Source organism: Chlamydotis macqueenii, chromosome 1 (genome assembly GCF_036417535.1).
Source record: "Chlamydotis macqueenii isolate bChlMac1 chromosome 1, bChlMac1.mat, whole genome shotgun sequence".
Lineage (NCBI taxonomy): Eukaryota > Metazoa > Chordata > Aves > Otidiformes > Otididae > Chlamydotis > Chlamydotis macqueenii.
In genome coordinates, this window is record NC_141556.1 from 191,570,021 (window position 1) to 191,591,491 (window position 21,471).

At 36.1% G+C, this 21,471-nt stretch overlaps 1 protein-coding gene across 4 annotated transcripts in view; it reads right to left on the reverse strand.

Moving 5' to 3' along the window:
- PDS5B (PDS5 cohesin associated factor B) overlaps window positions 1–21,471 on the reverse strand; it is a 118,867-nt gene that overhangs the window by 87,299 nt on the left and 10,097 nt on the right. For 3 of the 4 annotated variants that reach the window (XM_086771991.1, XM_086771993.1, XM_086771990.1), the window contains exons 2-5: window positions 9,563–9,688; window positions 5,753–5,956; window positions 209–295; window positions 15–112 (exon numbers count right to left, since the gene is read on the reverse strand). In XM_086771991.1, the coding sequence (XP_086628117.1) occupies window positions 15–112; window positions 209–295; window positions 5,753–5,956; window positions 9,563–9,670 (497 nt within the window). In that variant the 5' untranslated portion in view covers window positions 9,671–9,688. The remainder of the gene's footprint in view (window positions 1–14; window positions 113–208; window positions 296–5,752; window positions 5,957–9,562; window positions 9,689–21,471) is intronic. The other variant, XM_086771994.1, reaches the window with a different exon arrangement.

A 21,471-nucleotide genomic window follows, 5' to 3' on the forward strand; every position in this document is an offset into this window, starting at 1 on the left:
GTGACAACACTTACTTTATTACTGAAAACAGTGTTCTGTACAGTTGTGTAAAAATCTCATTGCTGTCTTCTAATTCAAAGCATATGTTATAAGACTTGACCCAAGCAATATTCTGTGTTGAATAGGAAAAAAAAGAAAAGTAGTTAATACAAGATTAAGTTGAAAAATTACATTTAACAGTTATTAAGAAACAAGTTATAAATTTTACCTCAAGCAAATAAAAATACCGATTAAACTGGGGGCTTTTTGTATCTTCTAAACCTTTAAGTTGCCTTGTTATGAACATAAATATATCCTGAAAAGAAAGAAGTGATAGTTAATTAATTAATTACAATGAAACTTTCAAAATTAAAATAATTACATGGTTAAATAACTAGTATTATTCATTACTACAAAATATGCAGCAATGACACTCTATTTCACTGTACAAGAGATGATCTAGAAAAACATCAAGGAGAATTTCAAGGAGTAATTTTAAAATGCTTCATGTTTCTTTAAAGGGTTGAGAATGTAATTCGTTTACTAAGGAAACAAAAGTTTTTCTTTTCCAAAGAAAAACATTCAACTTGACAAACAGAGCTGAAACTGGCTGACATGCTGCAGAAGTCAAAAGATTATTCAAAAGGACAAAGAATTTTACGTTTTTACTTTACAGTGAAATAGGTTTCAACACAAGGGGAAAAAAGCAGTAGGCAACTGCAACTTTTCCAAGAGTATTATTATGTTTACACTGTATTGTTTGTACATTTCTCAGTCATCATGCTACTGACACAAATCATGTCTCTTACAAAAACCTATAAACCAAGTTTCTCCTGCTTCCTTTATCAACTTTCAGCAGCAGAAGACTTCAGAAAAAGTCTCACGCAGAATAAATTCACGTAGATTATACGGAACAGTCAATGGCGACACACAGGAAGGTGTCTTTGAAATGCTTTTTACAATCAGATAATTAACAGCTGCAAGTTCACAACTACTATATTAAATCAAAAGATTCAGAAGTACGTATCACCAGAATCAGCATTTACAGCCTCAACTGTATCTGTAATATTTCATCTAACAATCTAGGTATAAATCAAATAAATTCCAAAATGTATAAAGTTGCCATAATAAATACAAGAAAGCCTTACAGTTAACTCTGAAAAAACACTAACCTAGAAATAGTATAGAAAGCTTTTCTATAACGTTTTCCAACTATTATTTCCCCTCACCCCACCAAGAATAACAAGATGGACAAAATATGAGAATGGGGTTTCCTTTTTTCTAATACTACAACCATAAAATCCAGCCCTGATTATTAAGTTGAGCGCTTACTGTGGTACTAGGTAAAAACACAAGAACTAGATTACACATGACATCATCATCTCTTGGCAAAAAAAGCACAGCAAGCGTGTTGTTCAGAGATACAGCTACATTAGTTTTTGAATTTGGATCAAGGTTGTGCCTTTGAAGAGTTAAGTAGGGATGATCAGAAGACCACTGCTTGGTTCACACTTCAGTTACAGAGTACATGAATTAGACTCTTTAGTTGACATTAAACCCGGAGACACAGTTCAAAGGACATATCTAATGGACTCCAATCACTAAGAACATTCAGTCCACAGACAAAAGCCAGTATGAAGAATTCCCCCTTTAAAAACTAAGGCCTGAAACCCTAGCAGGCCATCAGCTCACCCAAAATTAGTTCCACCATCTGAAAAACTGACACTAAAAGGTGCTGTGAAGTCTAGAAGACATATAAACTGAGTATCAGCAAAGGATAAGATTCAGTTAAAGGAGGAAGGGAGCATCTGAAAGAATGACCAATACCAAATGCAAGGCCTACTTCATCTTAGAACTCATGCCCTAGCTATAATTATTCTGTTAAACTTTACTTGTACAGATGACTCTCCATCAGTTCATTTAACAAAGCATCTTTACTTTTTATTCTGCAGATCAGTATGCAACACTTATTTCACTCAGTGTGATACAAAGACCCTACTGAGACCAAAAGGAGTCTTCCTAGTTTTTATAAAGTACACATCACTGTATTCTAACTGAATACATACATTAGTGAACAGTATACACGTACAATACGTCCAGCATCTGAATGCTTCACAAAATCATAATGGCATAATTTGAGAAAGTAATAAATTTACTCCTTATTTATTTTTTCCTGTTCCTGTTTTAAATGAAACAATACAGACTAAACTCAAGAGAGCTCACTAATTTTTAATATCTAGTGTAACATGACCCAAAATTTTCCCCTTTTTTGAGCATAAGAATATATTATTTCAACGTGCATTTATAAACACAGAATAAAATAAACCTTGGCTGCAGCTAAGAAATTGCAACACTTTCACAAATTGGACAACACGTTTTTACATCAGACTCCATAAAGCAAGTCTACATTAGAACCCAGACTCTAAAAACAAAAGTGCTTATACTTCAACTTGAGGAAGAACATTGAATGTTTTTTTGTGGATTGCTGTCTTGATACCAACTAACCACATAATGGCTTCAGTAAGCATCAGAACCATGGCTTTCACAACAGAACGCCTTCAGACAGTTGAAGTTCTGCTACCATATACACCCTTAAACATCTCCATTTCAGCCGAGTCAGGCAGACAGCCCAAGTGGTTTTCTTTAACACAAACCAGTGATTAGAACATCTTCCACTCACAAAAATCAGGTTTGAGCTCTAGGCTTTCCCCAGACTGTGGGGGACTTAATTTAGAAGTTTCCAGATCCCAGAACATCAATCCTGTTCCAGTTCTACTTTTAGCTTTTTCAACACTCAGCAAGAAGCTTAAGATTTATACTGAGGATACATGTCTCCCACAGCATTCTCCCAGAGAAGCTGGTGACTCATGGCTTGGACAGGTGTACCTTGTGATGGGTTAAAAGCTGGCTGGATGGCCGAGCCCAGAGTTGTGGTGAACAGAGTTAAATCCTGTTGGCGGCCGGTCACAGGCAGTGTTCCCCAGGGCTCTATCTTAGGGTCAGTCTTGTTTAATATCTTTATCAATGATCTGGATGAGGGGATTGAGTGCTCCCTCAGTAAGTTTGCAGATGACACCAAACTGAGTGGGAGTGTCCATCTGCCTGAGGGTAGGATGGCTCTGCAGAAGGATCTGGACAGGTTGGACTGATTGGCCAAGGTGAACTGTACAAGGTTCAACAAGGCCAAGTGCTGAGTCCTGGACTTTGGTCACAACAACCCCACGCCAACGCTACAGGCTTAGGGAAGAGTGGCTGGAAAGCTGCCTGGCAGAAAGGGACCTTGGGGGTGCTGGCTGACAGCCAGCTGAACATGAGCCAGCAGTATGTCCAGGTGGCCAAGACGACCAACAACATTCTGGCTTGTATCAGGAACAGTGTGGCCAGCAGGAGTAGGGAAGTGATTGCGCCCCTGTACTCAGCACTGGTGAGGCCATATCTCAAATACCGTGTGCAGTTATGGACCCCTCAGTACAAGAAGGACGTGGAGTTGCTGGAGCGCATCCAGAGAAGAGCAACGGTGAAGCTGGTAACGGGTCTGGAGAACAAGTCTTATGAGGAGTGGCTGAGGGAACTGGGATTGTTTAGTCTAGAGAAAAGGAGGCTGAGGGGAGACCTTATTGCTCTCTACAGCTACCCAAAAGGCTGTTGTAGCGGGGTGGGTCTTGGTCTCTTCTATTGTCCTGTCACTAGTTACCCGGGAGGAAATGGTCTCAAGTTGCAACAGGGGAGGTTTTGATTGAACGTTAGCAAAAATTTCTTTACTGAAAGAGTGGTCAAGCATTGGAACAGGCTGCCCAAGGAAGTGGTGGAGTCACCATCCCCGGAGGCGTGCAAAAAATGTGCTGATGTGGCACTTCAGGACATGGTTTAGTGGACTTGGTGATGTTAGGTTGATGGTTAGACTTGATGATCTTGGAGGTCTTTTCCAACCTTAAAGATTCTGTGATTCTATCTACAAAAAAAAGGGAGGCCTGAAATTCTGATCCCTTCTCTCAATATCTCACTTGCAGTTAGAGAGATTCAAAGAGTTTGAAGTAAAGGTAAAAACTTAAGTGCTGAAAAGGATAATTTATTGAGAAGGGAAGACTTATCTCCGACATCTTCAATTTTGCTGCTAAACATACTAGAAGAAACTCAAAGCTGCAGTATGGATATGGTATTAAATACCGGGTAAAAGTACTGTCAAGATACAACCCAAGAGGAAGCATTGTCCTGCAACCACAAAAGTAGCGTTCAGCAGAAACAGGTCTGCAAAAACCTACCTCAATAGCCCTAGGCAAACACCTCTATTGTTTGTCCTTTATTTCTCAAAATGTGTTTAGAAATCTGCATGCAGAAACTGAATTCTAATGTCTGCACAGATTACAGAACTGAATGCTGACAGTAGAAGTTCCTAGTCTGTTCAGAGCTCTACCCAAGTAGTAGCAGCATGTACGCTGCTGTACATCGCCAAGTACAAGATCAGTAATGTAAAACTTCCAATATTTAAATTCTGTAAAGACAAACAGTATCACTTGTTAGCCCAACTCAGAAAAAGAGGAAAAAAGCCTCTAAGACTAACAAGCAAAGGAAAACATACACTCAAAACAGAATCAGAAATCAGGATGCCTCAAAACCAGACTTAAATATAAGAGAGTAGAGAAAGCTAACATCTGTCTCCAGTTGAAGATGGTGTAATCCGTAAGTAAGGTAACTAGATAGTGTGTAATCAGAGGTGCAATAATTCAAAATTTGAAAAAAAAAAAATATATATATATATACACATATAGCCAACAATTTTCTAGGTGTCTCTCCACTATGTCTAACAACAAAGGACATACTATAGCTGAAACCATACTGTTTGCCCTACTTATGGAGCACTTCTGATGCAACCACTACCCCAGAAATTGAGTGATTTCTTCCACTGTAATAGACACACCTTCCACAACAACTATCTTTTTATCCTACTGTGGGAAAAATAAACAAACTACAAACCAAACCAAGCCCACATACACTCTTAAATCAGGGAGACAAAAAAGTATGCTTTTTCAGTGTTATTTTCCCCTGCAAGATTTTCTGGAAGACTCAGTTCATCACTCCAGATTCAGAATGTGTAAGAGAAGTAGTTTGATTTTGTAAGTTGAAAAGAAAGTTAGATTTCTATTTTTAAAAAGTAAAAAAGAAAAACACAAAACAATATAAAATTCCAGTTTTTTTTAACAAATAGGGTAGATCCGTAATGCCTTTTCAAACCTGTCATTTCTCTATCAAGCATCTCCATCTAGTGGGATCAGTGATGTTTGTAATTGCAGAATTTTCCAATTCACAGCAGAAATAATTATCCTCTGCATAAAAATACTTATTCTTTGTTTCAATGAAGCCTTTATCTATAAAAATACAATAATCATCTCTTGGTAGTTTAATTGGAAACAGCAGTGGTATTTTCCCAGGTGAAGGAATTGGCTGTCTTGCAACAGATTATGATAAAATCTATAGACATACCAATATTTCTGAAGTAACAGACCACTTTCTGCAAATCCCAGTGCGAGTTCAATAAAATATTTATTTTCAATATAAATCCAAAACTCTACAAGTCATTGAAAGATGTAGTACAAATCACTTCATCTGATGAATATCTGACCTGACCAAACATCCCTATCCCAGAATCAAGTGAAAACCTTGGATTGCTTAGGCTGAACAAGAAACAAAGGGAGGAAAAAAAAAAAGTTATAATAAATTATATCAATCATTCAATTTAAAAACCTAGCATGGAAAAAAAATTAATTCAATTTACCTTTAGTTTATCTGGTGAAGTGTATGGAGCTTCAGGGGCATAAATTCTGAAAATATCAGCAAGACAACATGCTACCAACAAACGTACATCCTTATCAGGATGTTTGAGGAAAAAATCTGAAGCAAGATGTAAAGCAAGATTCAGGTAGAGCTCCTTTTCTTCTTCAGAGTCTTGGTCCATATCCATGAAAGTTTTCACAACCATCTAAAAAGAGAGACAGATATCAGTACATAAAATGAAGTACTCTGTGTAACGGGGTCCTTAACTGAAAGTTCCTTTTCTGGTTTTGTGCAACTTCTATCAGAAGCATTATCAGCAATTAAGTAGGACTTATTTGAGTAACCAGCGCCTTATTTTTCAGGGTATAGGAAGGTTTGAGTGAAGTCCTCTATCAATTGTCCCAGCATACAGCCTCAGCAAGGTTACGTAAATACTGGCTGTAGTATTTCACATGTGGGTTTTTTGAGAAACCATACAATCAAGTTGGCCAATTCAAAAAATACAACAGCATTCACTGTTACAGTCATTCACTGAAAAATTTACAAAAGAGCAAAATTTGATTCAAAGCGTTTATTTCTCCCTAAAGTATTTAGGGTTACAATTTATTCTCCCTCTATTCTATTTCAATTTCAGTTTCTTTTCCTATTACTGCTCTAAGTACAAGTTTATCCCCTGTGCTACCCAGAAGCAGAGCACACACTTTCAGCAGAAGCATAATACAAATCCAGTGCAGCCCAGCAGCATAAATGTTGTCCAACAGGACTAAAACACCCATTAGTATTATTAGGATCCAGTATACTGAAGTTATGGAAGAAAAACAAAACAAAACCAAAAAAAAAGAGAGACTGATACACCAAGAATTCAAGACTCTAAACAGAACAAAAGCAAGAAAAGTCATAATTAGTAATAATTAGAGCTAGTTGGTGAGAATTCTTATATTTTAGAAGTGTTTGGAGGAGAAAAAAATATTGAAAAAACAAACTAATTATGCTTTTCTCCAATTTCTTATTTGAATCAGAGAGGCACAGTTATTTTAAGGAGTTTAATTCTCATTAAAATTAACAAAATTGTAATAAAAACTTAATTATACAATCCTGAGAGTTAAAGTCAAAATTCCCATCTATTTCACCAGTGCAGGAAGAGATACTTTTCAAGAATAATGATGTCAGTGAAATTCCTCAAACCCACCCCGCCTCCCCCAAAAAACAACCACAAATAACAAAAATCCCACCAACATAACCCACAACCCTAAAACACTACAACTTATTTTACTTTGCTATAGTTTGGTTTGGGTGGTTTTTTGGTTTTTTTCCCTCCACAAAAAGTTTACTATAATTGGTCAGGTAGCAATAAATCCTACTTTAAAAAAGAAAGGACTTCTGCGTAATTAGGATCACAGCAGCTATAAAGTTTTCAAGCATATGAGAATCCTTTACTAAAGGACACAGAAGATTAGTAGTTTATGCACACATATAGTTTCAATTGAAAGAAAATAGTCCTCCCCAATCAGGCACAAGATGAACCATCTGAGGTGCACTTACCCAATTAAAGTAATCTAAAAAACAGAACTGTTTTCACTTCTATGCAAAGTAGTTCAATTTATATAATTAACAAGATAATTAATAAATATTTAGGTGTCATAATAGTTCTTGCAACAAGTATGTTTTTTGGCTGCTCTAGAAATGAACCTTCAGTATCTCTTTGAGAACATGAACTTACATACTGGTCAGGACAACAACAACAAAAAAAACCCCAAACAGTCAGTCATCTTGTCTCCACAGCAATCTGTCACAGCATTTAAGGAAAAACAAAGAAAAACAAGCTAGTTCTCCTAGTATACCTTTACAGCTTCCTGCAAAGCAACAGGTTAGAGGATTCCTGAGCGTGAAATTGCACCCAGACCACCATAATTAATACTCCTGGAGATTCATCTTCCAGATGTGGCCCATGTTTCTTAACCCATTCAGTTTTTCCTACATCTTTCTATAGTAATAAGCTTTGGAATTTAGTTATATAACTTATGGAAAAGTATATTATTAAACTGCTGGTTTAAAATTAATACATTTAATTAGATAATGTCTTGGTTCTTGTGTATTAACTGGGGGGAAAAGATGCTCTTCTCACACTACTCATTATTTCCAAGTATTTATCACCTTCTTTGTGTCTTCAGTGCAAATTCACGACTGACCATTTCGTTTCAATCTTCTTTCCAAGTCTACTATAACTTGTATTTCTGAACCACATCATCTCCAATTTCTGAGGTAAGTTATGCTAATATATAAATTCACTGTGCATACTTCACATTTTATTCTCAGATTTCCCAGTAATTGGTATTTAAATAAATATATTGTCATTAACAAACAGCAGACTGCGTAAATCAAAATAAAATCCACAGAGAAGTGCTTCTTCCCTAATACTTACATGAATTTGGCAGTCAGGGAAGTTAAGAGGCTAATAGTTCACTTCTTTATCAACTACTGTTCTTAGCACCTGAAACTGTGTTTATATTGTAGGTCTACACACTTGTCATGTACCCTACATCGTCCAATCCTTCATAAGAGAAACACCGTGTGTTTTTCTCCCTGCCTATCTACCAACGAATGCACAGCCAGAATAAACAGCTGACAAGAGATACAGGACATCCTGCAAAGTACACTTATGCAAGATAGATCAAGACGACAGAACAGAAAGGACTGGACATTCAAGGCCAAAAAGTGAAATGAAACTACAGGAGAAAAAGGATGAGTAAGAACTGTATGCATTTTCACAAGCTGAAAAAAATATGCAAGTGCTAACAAATAATTTCTTCTCTTAGGAGTCACTCATACATGAAGATACAAATGCCACCTTCTATTCAACATCATGGAATACACTACGCTGACTGAAGTCTATCAGCCTAATTCCCAAAGCACAGACAGGTTACTAGGGGAAAGGGAGAAGGAATCCTTGTGTTTTGGGGTTTTACTGTTTTTTGTTCATTTACCAGCATTTCCAACTGACTTAAAACTACTTCTTAAGAAAACAAACTCCAAATTAAGCTCTTCCAGCTGTTAGAATACTTAAGGTTCCTCTCCCACATCTGTTTCCTCCTGTTTCACAGAGCAAGCCCAATTTGTAGGCATTCCTTCTGCACAATAGTAACAGGCTTGCCTTTTTGTGAGAGTACATGGGTAGATAAAGATCTGTAGTAATGTAATTATCCCCCAAATCTCTCCAGCTTTCCTGTAGAGTTCGGCCAAATAAAGTAGTCAAGAAATCCAGGAGATAGAAATACATAGTATAATCAAGACTACCTTCATTACAATACAAGCTAAAATAATGAGAATAAAGGGGTTTATAATCAACCCAAAGAGTACAAATGTATAAAAAAGAATGTATTCTGAGGCATCCATATTATTTCCAAAATTGTCATTCCCATTTCATCTTTTCCAGTATTTTCTTCTTCAGTACTGACTTACCGTAGGAGCTGAAATAAAATTTAAGTAGTACTAGAAATTAATACAGCTTATTTCCATTTGTGATTTTTTTTTTAAACTCATTTAAATGTTTTTGAACAGTTCGCTTGAAGAAACTGGTAGAACAGAAGGCATGATAGCCAACAAGTTCCTCCTTCTGAGCATAGGAACAGTAATGCCCAAAGGGAAAAAAAAAAACCAAAACAAACAAACAAAAAAAAACCAAAACAAAACAAAAACCACAAACCACCACCACCAAAAAACACCAACCTTTCGGGTATAAAATGCATTAATAGGATCATTGAATGCTGTATACAAGAAACTTCAATCTGCAAACAGTTACTTGCTTACTAACCTTTAGCCTTCTCACCATCTCTTCTTTAGATATTTTGTCAGAGATTTCTTTGACTCCTGGAGGATATGTGATTTTTCCATCGTTGGCTCTTGTCTTCGAATGAGCCATGATTTCGCAATTTCAAAACTGTGGAAAGAAATTAAGAAGTCACTATTGTTCGGCTAGTTTATGTTTACCTTATCTGTCCCACTTTTAGAAACCAAATCCAACTAGAAATATAATAACAAAATCCATACAAAGAAAAAACTGGACAAAAGATTGATTGTTTTCAGTAATCTACATTGTGGCAGACAGCAACGGTTTTGATATTCAGGTAGATTGTCCTATACTACAGTAAAACTCTCAAGAAGTATACAGAAACAGAAAAAAAAGCTAAAACTCCTCATTCCTGAATGTGTTTGATCTTTACACTTAAGAGATGCAATCAAGAATCTTACCTTATTGTACAAACCATTGCCACCACTTGGCAATAACAAATCCTAGCCAGCTTGGATTTTTAGACTCTGAGAACAGACATCTGAAGTGGACTTTGTTTTCCAAATGATTACATAGAGAACAATTTCCCGAGAAGTCTAAATAGCAGTGCAGATTAAGTGTTACACATCACTAATTTTAATTTGCCAATGCAGCAGACAGAGAATGAAGTAGGGAGAGGAACAGAACAGAACAAATGGGAGTCTTTCCTCTACGCCACAAAGCCAAGATTTTAAGCCAAAGACTGCTTCCTAAATTCCAAATAAGAAAATAACTCAGTTACTTGGTTTCTCAGTCCCTTTAAACTGATGCAAACGTGGACTGCCATCTAATCCACCCTAAGCTATGCAAAGTTCCACTGCTGTAGAAAAGAAAGCTGAACTGAAAGCTTTACTTACATAAAAGCAATTAATACAAAAGGCAGTGAAAAAAACTAGACAACATGCATTGGGATAATTAGGATTTTAGAAAAATACTTTACCAGGGCAGTTACAAGTCAAGAATGTCACAAAGAAAATAAAATTTCTTTGCCATTGCCTTGATACATTTATTTATTTAAAAGTTTGAAACACTTCCTCACAGACATCACTTTCCTGAACCGTTAATTCCAAATCAGGCATTTTCTTCCTACTGACCTCCTATACAAGGAGGATCTACGTACGAACACTCTGAACTTCTCAGAAGTGTAACATCAGAAAACCAACCAGAACCCATAAGAAGAGATGGCATAGAAGCATATTCCATAACAGGATGGTGTAACCTCTCATAATTGAGACTTTCTGGCCCAAGCCAAGGTCATCTTACACTGAAGGGAAACCTGGAACCCAGAATACACTCATCTACCCATGCCTAAAAAAAAGTATCACATCATATTTTTTACTCTTCAGTCCACATTTCACAATAACAACCTAAGTTACAGATTTTGCTTCATCTTTACTTATTTTTTATAAAACAAAAGGTTAACATTGACATTTAAATATTATTCGTAAAGACTACATGCAGCGCAGCACAGCACATCTTTGTTTTAGAAAATAGGGAAAATCAGTAGAATTAACATATCAGGTGTCATTCCACAGGCACAATTTGCAATGAACTTCAACAGCTACAGAAAAGTCAATTCAGTTTCTGTCATCTTCTCTGTACCTATATACACATGGCAGGTGAACCAAGTGCCACATACTTGCAGTTGTTGTAAAAACAGATAATGAGAAAGCTGGGACAGAAGAAAACTCATTGAAGTAACTTTTTCTAATACTCCTAGGAAAATATGATGCCAACTTTATCGCCATTTTATTTCTAATGCACCATCATGACGGTAAGTCTACAACTCCTCAAAAGCACACAGAAGATGTAACCAAGTTCACTCTTCTGGCTGTTTGACATAGATACTCCATTCCAGCTTTCAGATGGGACAATGTTATATATCATAGCTAAATTCACTTTAACAGCTCATCACAGCAGAAGGGAGTCTTGCTCCCCTCAATCGGACAATGTATAAAAGCACCACATGCTTTGCTGGACCAAATTAACTAACTCCAATAAACAAGCCTAACTGGTTTTGAAATGCATGTGACAAGCATCAAAGCTAACTGAAGTGAAGGAACAGGAACTAAGGGAACGAGGCAAAAAACCTCTTCCTTCCAGTAGTGGATAGCTGTCAGATCAGATCAACTGCAGTGGAAGCTTGATTAGAATATGGTGATATCATCCCATTTGGAGCACGTTATGAAAAAATTCAAGGACTGAAACTCATATATTATGGTCAAGTTGAACTGTCCAGCTGACACGTCCAACTGACCTGCAACCAAGCTTTTAAGCTTGAGTGGCATCCAACATCTGGGTTTGAAAGTGAACATCTGTATTTACACGGCAAAGTTCTAGTAGCAGGGCAGGCTGCAGGGATGGCCTCTGTGGGAAGAGACCAGGGGCTGCCCTCACGGCAGACAGAGCCAGTTCCAGTCAGCTACAAAATGGACTCACTCCTGGCCAAAGCTGAGCCCACCAGTGACACACTGGTGGGGCCTCTGTGATAACATATTTAAGAAATGGTAAAAAATGCAAGGGAGAAGTAAGAAAAATGTGAGAGAAACAACTCTGCACATACCAAGGTCAGTCAAGAAGGAGAGGGAGGAGGTGCTCCATGCACTGGAGCAGATTCTCCTGCAGCACACTGAGAAGACCATGGCGACACAGGTTGTCCCTCTGCAGGCCATGGAGGACCATATCGGAGCAGACATCCACACTGCAGCCACCGGAGAGGAGCCCATGCTGGAGGAGGCTCTTAGCAGGACCCGTGACCCCATAGGGAACCCACTCTGGAGCAGTCTGTTCCTGAAGGACTGTACCTTATGAGAAGGGCCCATCTGGAGCAGTTCTTGAAGAACTGCAGCCTGAGGGAAGGCCTGAGGAAGTTTGTGAAGGACTGCATCCCTTGGTTAGGAACCATGTTGAAACAGGGGAAAAAGCGAGGAAGGAGTGGAAGAGATGAAGGGTTTTGAACTGCCCACAACCCCTCTTCCTTAATTCCCCTGTGCTGCTCGATGGGGAAGAGGAAAGGTAGAAGAGTCAGAAGTGAAGCAGTAAAGCTGAGTCTGGAAAGAAGAGGTGTTGGTATCTTTAGTTTTGCCTTTGTTTCTCACCATCCTGCTCTATTTTTAACTGGCAATAAATTAATCTTCCACAAGCCAAGTCTGTTTTGCCCATGATGGTTATTGGTAAGTGATCTCTCTGTATTTATCTTGACCCATGAGCTTTTTCATCTTATTTTCTCCCACATTTTGTTGAGCAGGCGGAACGAGAGAGCAGCTGAGTGGGCGCCTAGCAGCCAGCCACAGTTAATCCACTACAACCATCCAACACCATATAGAAAGTGATCACAAGAAATATTTTTTTCCTCCTCCATGAAAAGAGAGATTGCTCTTATAACTGGAAACAAACTGTTCTTTTTAGTCAGGAGGAACAGTAAGCAGTTTTAAAATAAAAATAATTAAAAAAAAAATACTTTGACCAATTTGCCCTGTCCATCAAACAGGCTCTGCAATAGCAAACCCAGGATCTAGACCACAGGGTATTATCACGTTCTGGAGCACTGCAATCTTCATCAGTTCGGACTTGCATTTCCCCTGCAAGCCTGAGATTTAGAAAACTCAATACAGGTTAGATGCGTTGGATTTTTGGTAAGAGCACACTTATGGAGATGCGGGGCCAGAGGTTAGTTTCATTTAAACTTCATTTTGCAACTATAACAAAGATAAAGCTTGACAAGTCTACAGTTATGTAGAGTACAGAATAACATACCCTTCTCAGAAGCACAGAAAACACTAAATAGTAATTAATTTTCTATAAAAAAGAATACATCTAATCTTATATGACCAAAAACAATTTTTAAAAAGTTCAATGAAATAGTCTATTACTTAGACCATATGGAAGAACCTTTTAAACTTCGTATGCAATAAAAATTTGCAGATCATTCCTGAATGTTTTTTTAGGATTAATGGTAAGCTTTATTGGAAAAAAAAAAAAAATAATTTAAAAGAAACAGTAAAAAATAAAACCTATCATACAATAATAGATAATTCAATGCTAAACTATCCGCTTGTACAACACTGATCACTTCAACCATTACCTAAATAAAACTGAACTGGCTTGTTACATCCCACTGCTAGAAGTTTCTGCTCTTCTGGACTGTCAGTATAGCTGCGTCAAAATAATCTGTACTGACCACTTAGGATCCAAGATTTTGGGAGGGAGGGGTTGTTTTTAACCTGATTCTAACCAAATGAAAGTCTCTATGATTTCATGTATCAGTTACGCCAGCTGTTTCAGTTAACTTCTGTCACAGAAAAGGAAGACAGTGACAGCTACGAACAGCAGCCTCAAGGCCAGCTGTATCTAGGACATATTTGAGCATAAAAATCCATGAGCCAGTGAGGTGATATCCAATGACTGAATTTTAAAAAGCTTTTAAAATTTGTTTTTAAAGATGCACTGTCTTTTTTTGGAATATACTGGAAGATGAAAAGCATTTTGAAAAAGGGCACTTCTTGGACAGCTTCTTTGAGATTCAACAAGAGACTTGGCTGGCAGATTTGTTTTAATTTTTAACAACTGAAACTTCAGAAGTTCTCCAAAGTATATTCAGAAAGCCAGTACTACTCCATATACACAATCAGAAGGCAAAGGAAAAGGAAAGTGTTCACATGGATACTTGCTTTTTTAAGGCAAGAAAATACTCCAAACTCTGAGATGCACTGCACCAGCCAGAAGGTAAGCTTATTAACTAATTAGTAAGATGTGCACTGCTTCTGCTGTTAAATGAGAACAAAAAAAAGCAGATAAATATAACAGGACACTTCAACAAATATATAACAAGTACTAATCCTAATACACAGCAATAAAAATCATTATTCAATTAGGCTTTGCTTATGTTAAGCAGTACTATAAACTAAGTCAGGTCTTCAAAAACTACAAAAAAATGCTATATTAGCTTAAGATATATTAAAATACAAATTACACTCCTTGTGCAGAAGGAGATGAATCAGTAGGACTTTAGGTGTCTAGGCATTGACTCTTTCAACACAGAAGCACCATTGCAACTCAAAATTGAGAGACCTGAAATCAAGAACAAGTCTGTAGAAGCACATGGAAAAATGGTATGTATAAAAAAGCTTTATAAATTAAAAACTAAATTGTACACGGCGGGGAGGGTAGTGGTGGAAGAAACTAGTACAAGAAAAGAAACAGAGAAAAGCAAGAAAGACAAAAATATATACTCTTTGTACAATTTAACAGGAAAATTAAAGCATGGGAAAAGCAACAAAAGTGGAAGTTGCATTTATTGGACATTAAAATGGGATGGATTAAAGTCATCCATCTCCTGTGACAAAAGTTAAATTGAAAGATCATCTTTAAATATAAAATTATTATTATCAGCCAGACCACAGATGGGGAACAATTCCATCACTCTGAACAGTTAATTAGTTACAAGTACTATTGCCAAAATTTGGTCAAACTCAAATAAAATACAAATTAGTAGTTCCGTACATAATTAGCAGGACCCAATAGCTACTCATTTCCAGCCAGCTCTACTGGCCATGATATTAAATATTAAAAGATTCAATATTCAAGTGGTTTCTATATAGTACACACTTCTTTACCAATAGTTTAACTACACATACTCTACTTGCTCAATAGTATAAACTACAGATTACACATATGCAAATAAAAAAATGGGTTGATATCTTGCATAAGTATTGATGCAATATATTAAATAGGTCAATAAGTATCAATACAGGATGCTAAGTCAATGATCTAAAAGGAGGACTTAAACTACACTCTATTTAATTGCATTTTGTTTGGATGACAGTTCACACTGCCTACAGTGATTTAATTAACTGTACTAATCATTAAACAAACTATGTCTTAACATACATCAAGTTATGTGTCAACAGTACTTTTTCAGTGATCCATACATGTGTTTAAATCTTAATCCTTCAGATATTTTTATAGAAATCTTTCCAAAGAGATGAAGCAAGCTTTAGCAAATCAATTCTTATTTTCCTTATAAGCCTGTCTCCTGCCTTACTATTGCCTCCTCTTTAAAATCCAGAATCCAAACACAAGGACACAGAAGATCACTAGAAAAAAAAGTCAACTTTACAAACTCCATCATTCTTATTTTTCAGAACTTTCACTGAACTATACATAGTTATTTATGTAGTTACATCTTGAGATCAGTATTTTTAAATTATGCACACAAATTTAAGAAAGCTTACATAAATATGACCTATACAAATACTTATGTCTTGCAAACATAGATTTAAAAGTATTTTACAATGAGTCACTGGGAATAATACTTTCTTCACATTCACAGAGCTATTAGAAGCCCCAGTGAATTTAATAAGTTGCTGTCACAGAAGAAAGTTGCAATGTGTAGAGATTTAAATATATGTGTTTACACAGTACATATCACTCCAACAAGAAAGCGTAGCCAAGAAAAAGGATTTGCAGATATTCATCAACCTGTTCTCCACAATCAAGCAGTATGACCAGTGGCCCCTCATTGTCACAGGCCATTCCATCAAGAATACAAATACAGTTTAGAAGACTCAAGAACATTTTCCCTAAATAGTCTCAGGGAATACTGCGAGAAAGTCAAATCTTTTTCACCTCAAAAATCACAATATAGAGTTTACTCCAAAGCTCTGTTCTTCTGTCAACATGCTGTCTGTAATTTGTTTTTATTATTTCTATCCTTTATTTATTTTTATTTTTGTACCCTCAGTAGGTAGCATCCTTCTATGAATAAATACAAAACATCATAAACACTTTGAAAGTACTAACTTTGTTTCAACAATATAGCACTTATCAAGAAATTGATCAAGCTGTAATTTCCACAGAAGATACAAGGTATTCTGAAGAAATTACTCAGCAACTTCAAGAAGTGGAAGAGGCAGGCATCTTTCTACTACAACAGGATTATTAATAAAACACAAATAATTTAATTATTTAAGCCACTTAGAGAAAATTTCTACATCCTGGTAAATTCCTGCTGTGTACAGCCAAGTGACAACAATTGATCAAGGTGAGAAGTGACTTAGCTGTTAAAGACTTTCATAATATAAGTGCCACTAAATTAAATCTATTTCCATAATAAATCTACAGCTAAGGAGTTATAACTCAACTAAAAAAGCCACTCCAAGCTGAAACTTGGCAGTTAATTTTTTGCTGTTGAGTAAAATAGAAAACTGTAGAGTACTGAACCAAGCGTGCTCACGTAAATCCAAATAATTTTTCATACGGATTCAGATATAATGTCTAGATGAATACTTTACATTCTCTTTTAGAAACACTGTATTATGTTACACTCTTTACTTAACCATCATCAAATGAAGATACTAGTATTATTCATAGTATCAAGAAAATGTTAGCTTCCTATTTCTGTAAGGCAGCACCATAAATAAGGACTGATAGAGGAAGAATTTACAGAAGTCACTAATTAAAGGTCTTCTGGAATGAAGAACCACATTGTAAGCATTACCAAAAATAACACACTCAGCCTGGTAAATTATATTAAAAATACTGGGTTTCACTACAGAACTCTCATTAATGGCAATCCTTTGACAGTCAATACGTAAGTAATAATGCCTGTTTAAGTCAAGAAACGCTGTTTTCCAACCTTCCATTAGAAAATATGGCAAAGCACATTAAGTCTCTTTATTAACATATTAAGTAAACACTGTGGAAAACGAAAAGATGTACAGATAATACCTGTGTTCATTTTCATAATGAACAGAGATTTGGAGGATTCGGGAAAAGAACAAACACAAGAATAAGAACAAAACATGAAGACAAGCCATGATACCAAAGTCAGCACATGCGTGCCAAAACACCTGCAAGCAACTTACACAGAATACAGTAATCCCCCTTGCAATCAGTTAGGAAATGATCCCAGGCAAGTCTCCACTTCTGCTGCAAAGACTTTTTTCAAACTTCATTAGAGAAAGCCTCCCAAACACTAAGCAAGTAGACAGTATTCAGTACCAACTTATGTCAGCATACAGCTCTCCAGTGGCGTTGAAGACACTTGCAGCTTCCACAAGTGACCTAACCTGTAAATTTCATCATTTTTCGACGTAATTAAAAGCAAAAATGAGAAAAACAAAATTGCCTCTTTTTTTTTTTTTTTTTACATTTATGAAACAGCATTTTCATTGAAATAAACCCAGTTTAAAAAAAAAAAAAATTACAAACTACATAACAGAATTCATCACCAAACCAAGCAACAACCTAAGGAAAAACAAAATTGGCCTGTTATGATGAGATCTCAGCTTTCATACTTCTACACAAGACTAAGTGGGCTGCAGGCATTACGATTACATTTCCGTATTTCTGTGCATGGCTGCAGGAAAATAAATGACAAGGAGATAAAAACTGGAAGACTATAGCAAAAGATTCTGACAGAGAAAGAAAAAGGTGAAAACATAACTGAACAAGGAAATATCGGTTAAGATTTTCTGAAGTGTAATTATTTGTTTCATAAAGTGGAAGAGTGTAGGATGACAAAATATGATGTTAGTGAAATAAACATCTACAATATATTTGTCAGTTAGCCAAATACTAGGCTACACTCCATCTCATTGCTTGTTAGGTGGTCATATTATGCAAGCATACTGTATCAAAGCTTGAAAAAAGCAAGCACGTGACAGGCAGACTACAACCAGTTCTCATAGTGTTTAACATTGTATGCAGAGTATGTGAAATTACAAAAACAGTAATATTGTAAAGAAAGTACAATAAGTCATTCCAATTGGCTTCGACTTAAATTTGTTTGGACAGGAGCTTGGCAGTTTTCACCTAACACACTTACTAAACATCTCCAGTCCTGTAATAAGCAATTTATTTTGCTGTACAAAAATACTGTTCCTTAAAGAAATGGAAAAAGAACGCATAGGAAGAGCTGCAAATAGGGAGGATGTCATTATACTCAAAAAATCAGAAATGCAGTATTTGATGTACAGCTTGGATGCAGGGGATTTTGTGAAAAGATAAGACTTTTCCAGCAGGGAGGAGAAGCAGGGAGAAAGGCAGGTGCAGAGAACAGAGGTAAGTTTCATTAAGTCTGAAGAAAATCCTTAAGTTTTTGACAATGACCTTTTCACCTTAACCTTCAAAGGATAAAACCTTATCACACACTAAAGGTCAGTATCAAACACTATGAAGTTTAGGTACCTTAGAGAGGCTGCTAACATTTCTTGTTTTTTCTTGATAGTCTCAATTAAAAAAAAAAAAATTCAGTCACTTTAGCTTTGACAAAACTTGAAATACTTTTATGATATATCCTATGCGAAGGATCTTCAGCTAAGCATTAATGGCTCAATCATGTCCAAGAATAAATCCAAGATGAAATAATCTAAACTCAATGCATCTCAAATCTGACAGAGCTGTCTAAAGAGATGCTAGTTTCTCTCTCCTCTAGAATACAAATACGAACTCAGGAAAATACTACTCTAGCATAAGAGTGTTTTAGCTTTATCTCTGCCCCCAAGAAAACTTGTCTAAGGATTCTAAAAAGCCACATGATATTCTCTACAGACTCCTGATTTTAACGATAAAGCCTACAAAGATTGTATTTATTGATCATGTATCCATGCCTTGAGAGCTTATATTTCAAGGGAGTTTAGGAAAGAATGCGGAAAAAAAAAAAATTACCTAGAGTCTACAATAAGGGCGTGGTCTAAACAAGATTAAAATTAAAGTGCGTATATTGATCTAAGTCAAGAAATCAAGACTTCTCCCATACTTCTTGCTAATGTTATGACTTAAGTTTCACAAGCAACATCACATAAGTATGTAATCCCACAGGATACGATTTTGCCAACATTCAGACAATGAATGTTTATATCAAACTGACACAAGCAGTGCATAAAGTCTGTTTTGAAAGGCACAAACTGAAAGCAGAAGTGATTTGGAGATGTACACAATTACCCAATCACAGGCAATGTCCATGCCAAAGGAACAAAAATGAATTTTAAGCTGTTTGCTCCCTTGATTGGAGGACAAGGGAAGTTTTCATACTACTAAGCAAATTCAAACAACCACTTAGTAAAAGTTGTAAGTAGTAATCAGAGTCCTCAAGATAGGAGAGCTGCACCATTAACTAGGAAATACAGGAAAAGACAGAATTGGAGCCAAACTGAGATGGCCATTGTAAACAAACAAACAAATCGCACTTCAGTAGCTAAAACCAAAAAGAAAAAGAAGAGTACTGCTGCATAGTAATGACTGGGTATCAAGATGACATTGAAATACCCTAAAAAAAAAAAAAAAAAAAAAAAAAAAAAAAAATAAAATAAATAAAATCAGCTGAATACCTATTTTCAAAGACATAGCAGATAAAACTTAATTCCTATGGCAATTGGTAACAGGTATATTCAATCAGACTTTACTGTGTCTACACTTAACTTCACATTTGCAAATCAAAGCAACAGCACAGACACCATCTGAGAACTCATGAACCAGTGTGGTACACAAAGCTTTTTAAAAGTATTTAAGAATTAAAGGTGTAGTACACCTCAATTTAAAAAATGCAAGTTAACTTTAAAGATTATGGTGTAGTACAAGAAAATAAAGGCAGCACTGCCACTAATAACACAGAGCAAAACGTAATACTGCCACTACAGCTGCACTAGTTTGGTATCAATAATATTTGAAGAGTTTAGAAAAATGTTGCATGCTAAAGTAAGAATTTTAAATACAGGGATAAATGTAATTTCTAAGGTTATCGTATTACCCTAGGACAATTTATGTCTGACTAGTCTGTCATAAAACAATTTGCACTTTACTTGCACTGAAAATCATTTATTATGTAAGCATTAAATTAGAAATCATAGATGGATCAGATCATCATTCAATAAAACACTGAAATACAAGAGTAGAGAAACAGAAATGTTTTTTTAAGTATAAAGACTGAGTTTGAACCCCCAAACAAGAATATATGACACAAGTCTGAAAGAAAATCAACTGTAATGGGAAAAATCAGGAGGTTGAAGGGGGGGTCCTATGCCTACATCCAGGCATAGAAAATCACCACAAGACTAGACACCATCACTACACAACATTAATTATAGACAAAGTACTTCAAAAAAACAAATGAACAAAACTCAACATCTAACATAGATTTTCAGGTACTAGCAAGAACTTGCTTGGAATATTAAGTACAACTACCAGCACCTAACATCAAGATAATTCATAGAATCACAGAATGGTTAGAGTTGGAAGGGACCTTCAAAGGTCATCTAGTCCAACCCTGCAAGCAGCAGGGACAAATTGAAACTGGGAGAAGTGCACATAAAGGCTGCTACATCAGGAGAGCGTATCTACAGAGGCAACAAGAAGAGGAAGTCAGAAGGATCAGTGGAAGAGAGGTAGAAATCACTACAAATATCAGAAATACTGCAAGATCCCACCCAAAGAAAACAAACCACCATAAGATAAAAGTGCAAAGATAAATAGCTCAGACAATGAAGAACAACTGGTAATTGGAGTAAGTCTTCTAGTTTTTTAATTAAAGTTTTGGAACAACTTTCTGAAGCAAACTAACAACTAACTGAAGCAAAATATCCTAATAAATACAGCAGAATCTGATTGGTATACAAAGGAGATTAGTATCTTGCTGTTGTAAGTTACTTGAATAGTTATTTGAAAAAGCAAACCTTTCACGCTACAAAACGCTGCTTTTACCAGGATCACCAGAAACACTGACAGAAAGTTCTTACATTGGTACTCTAAAACAACAGAAGAACTGACAACCAAGTTAGCTATCAAAAATTTCACAACAACGCTAGACTACGGCCATAGTTTTGACACAGTCCTCTTTCAGCATGGAAGCTACTTAAAGACTTAGTAAGGCAAGAATGATTTGTTTTCTTCCCCCA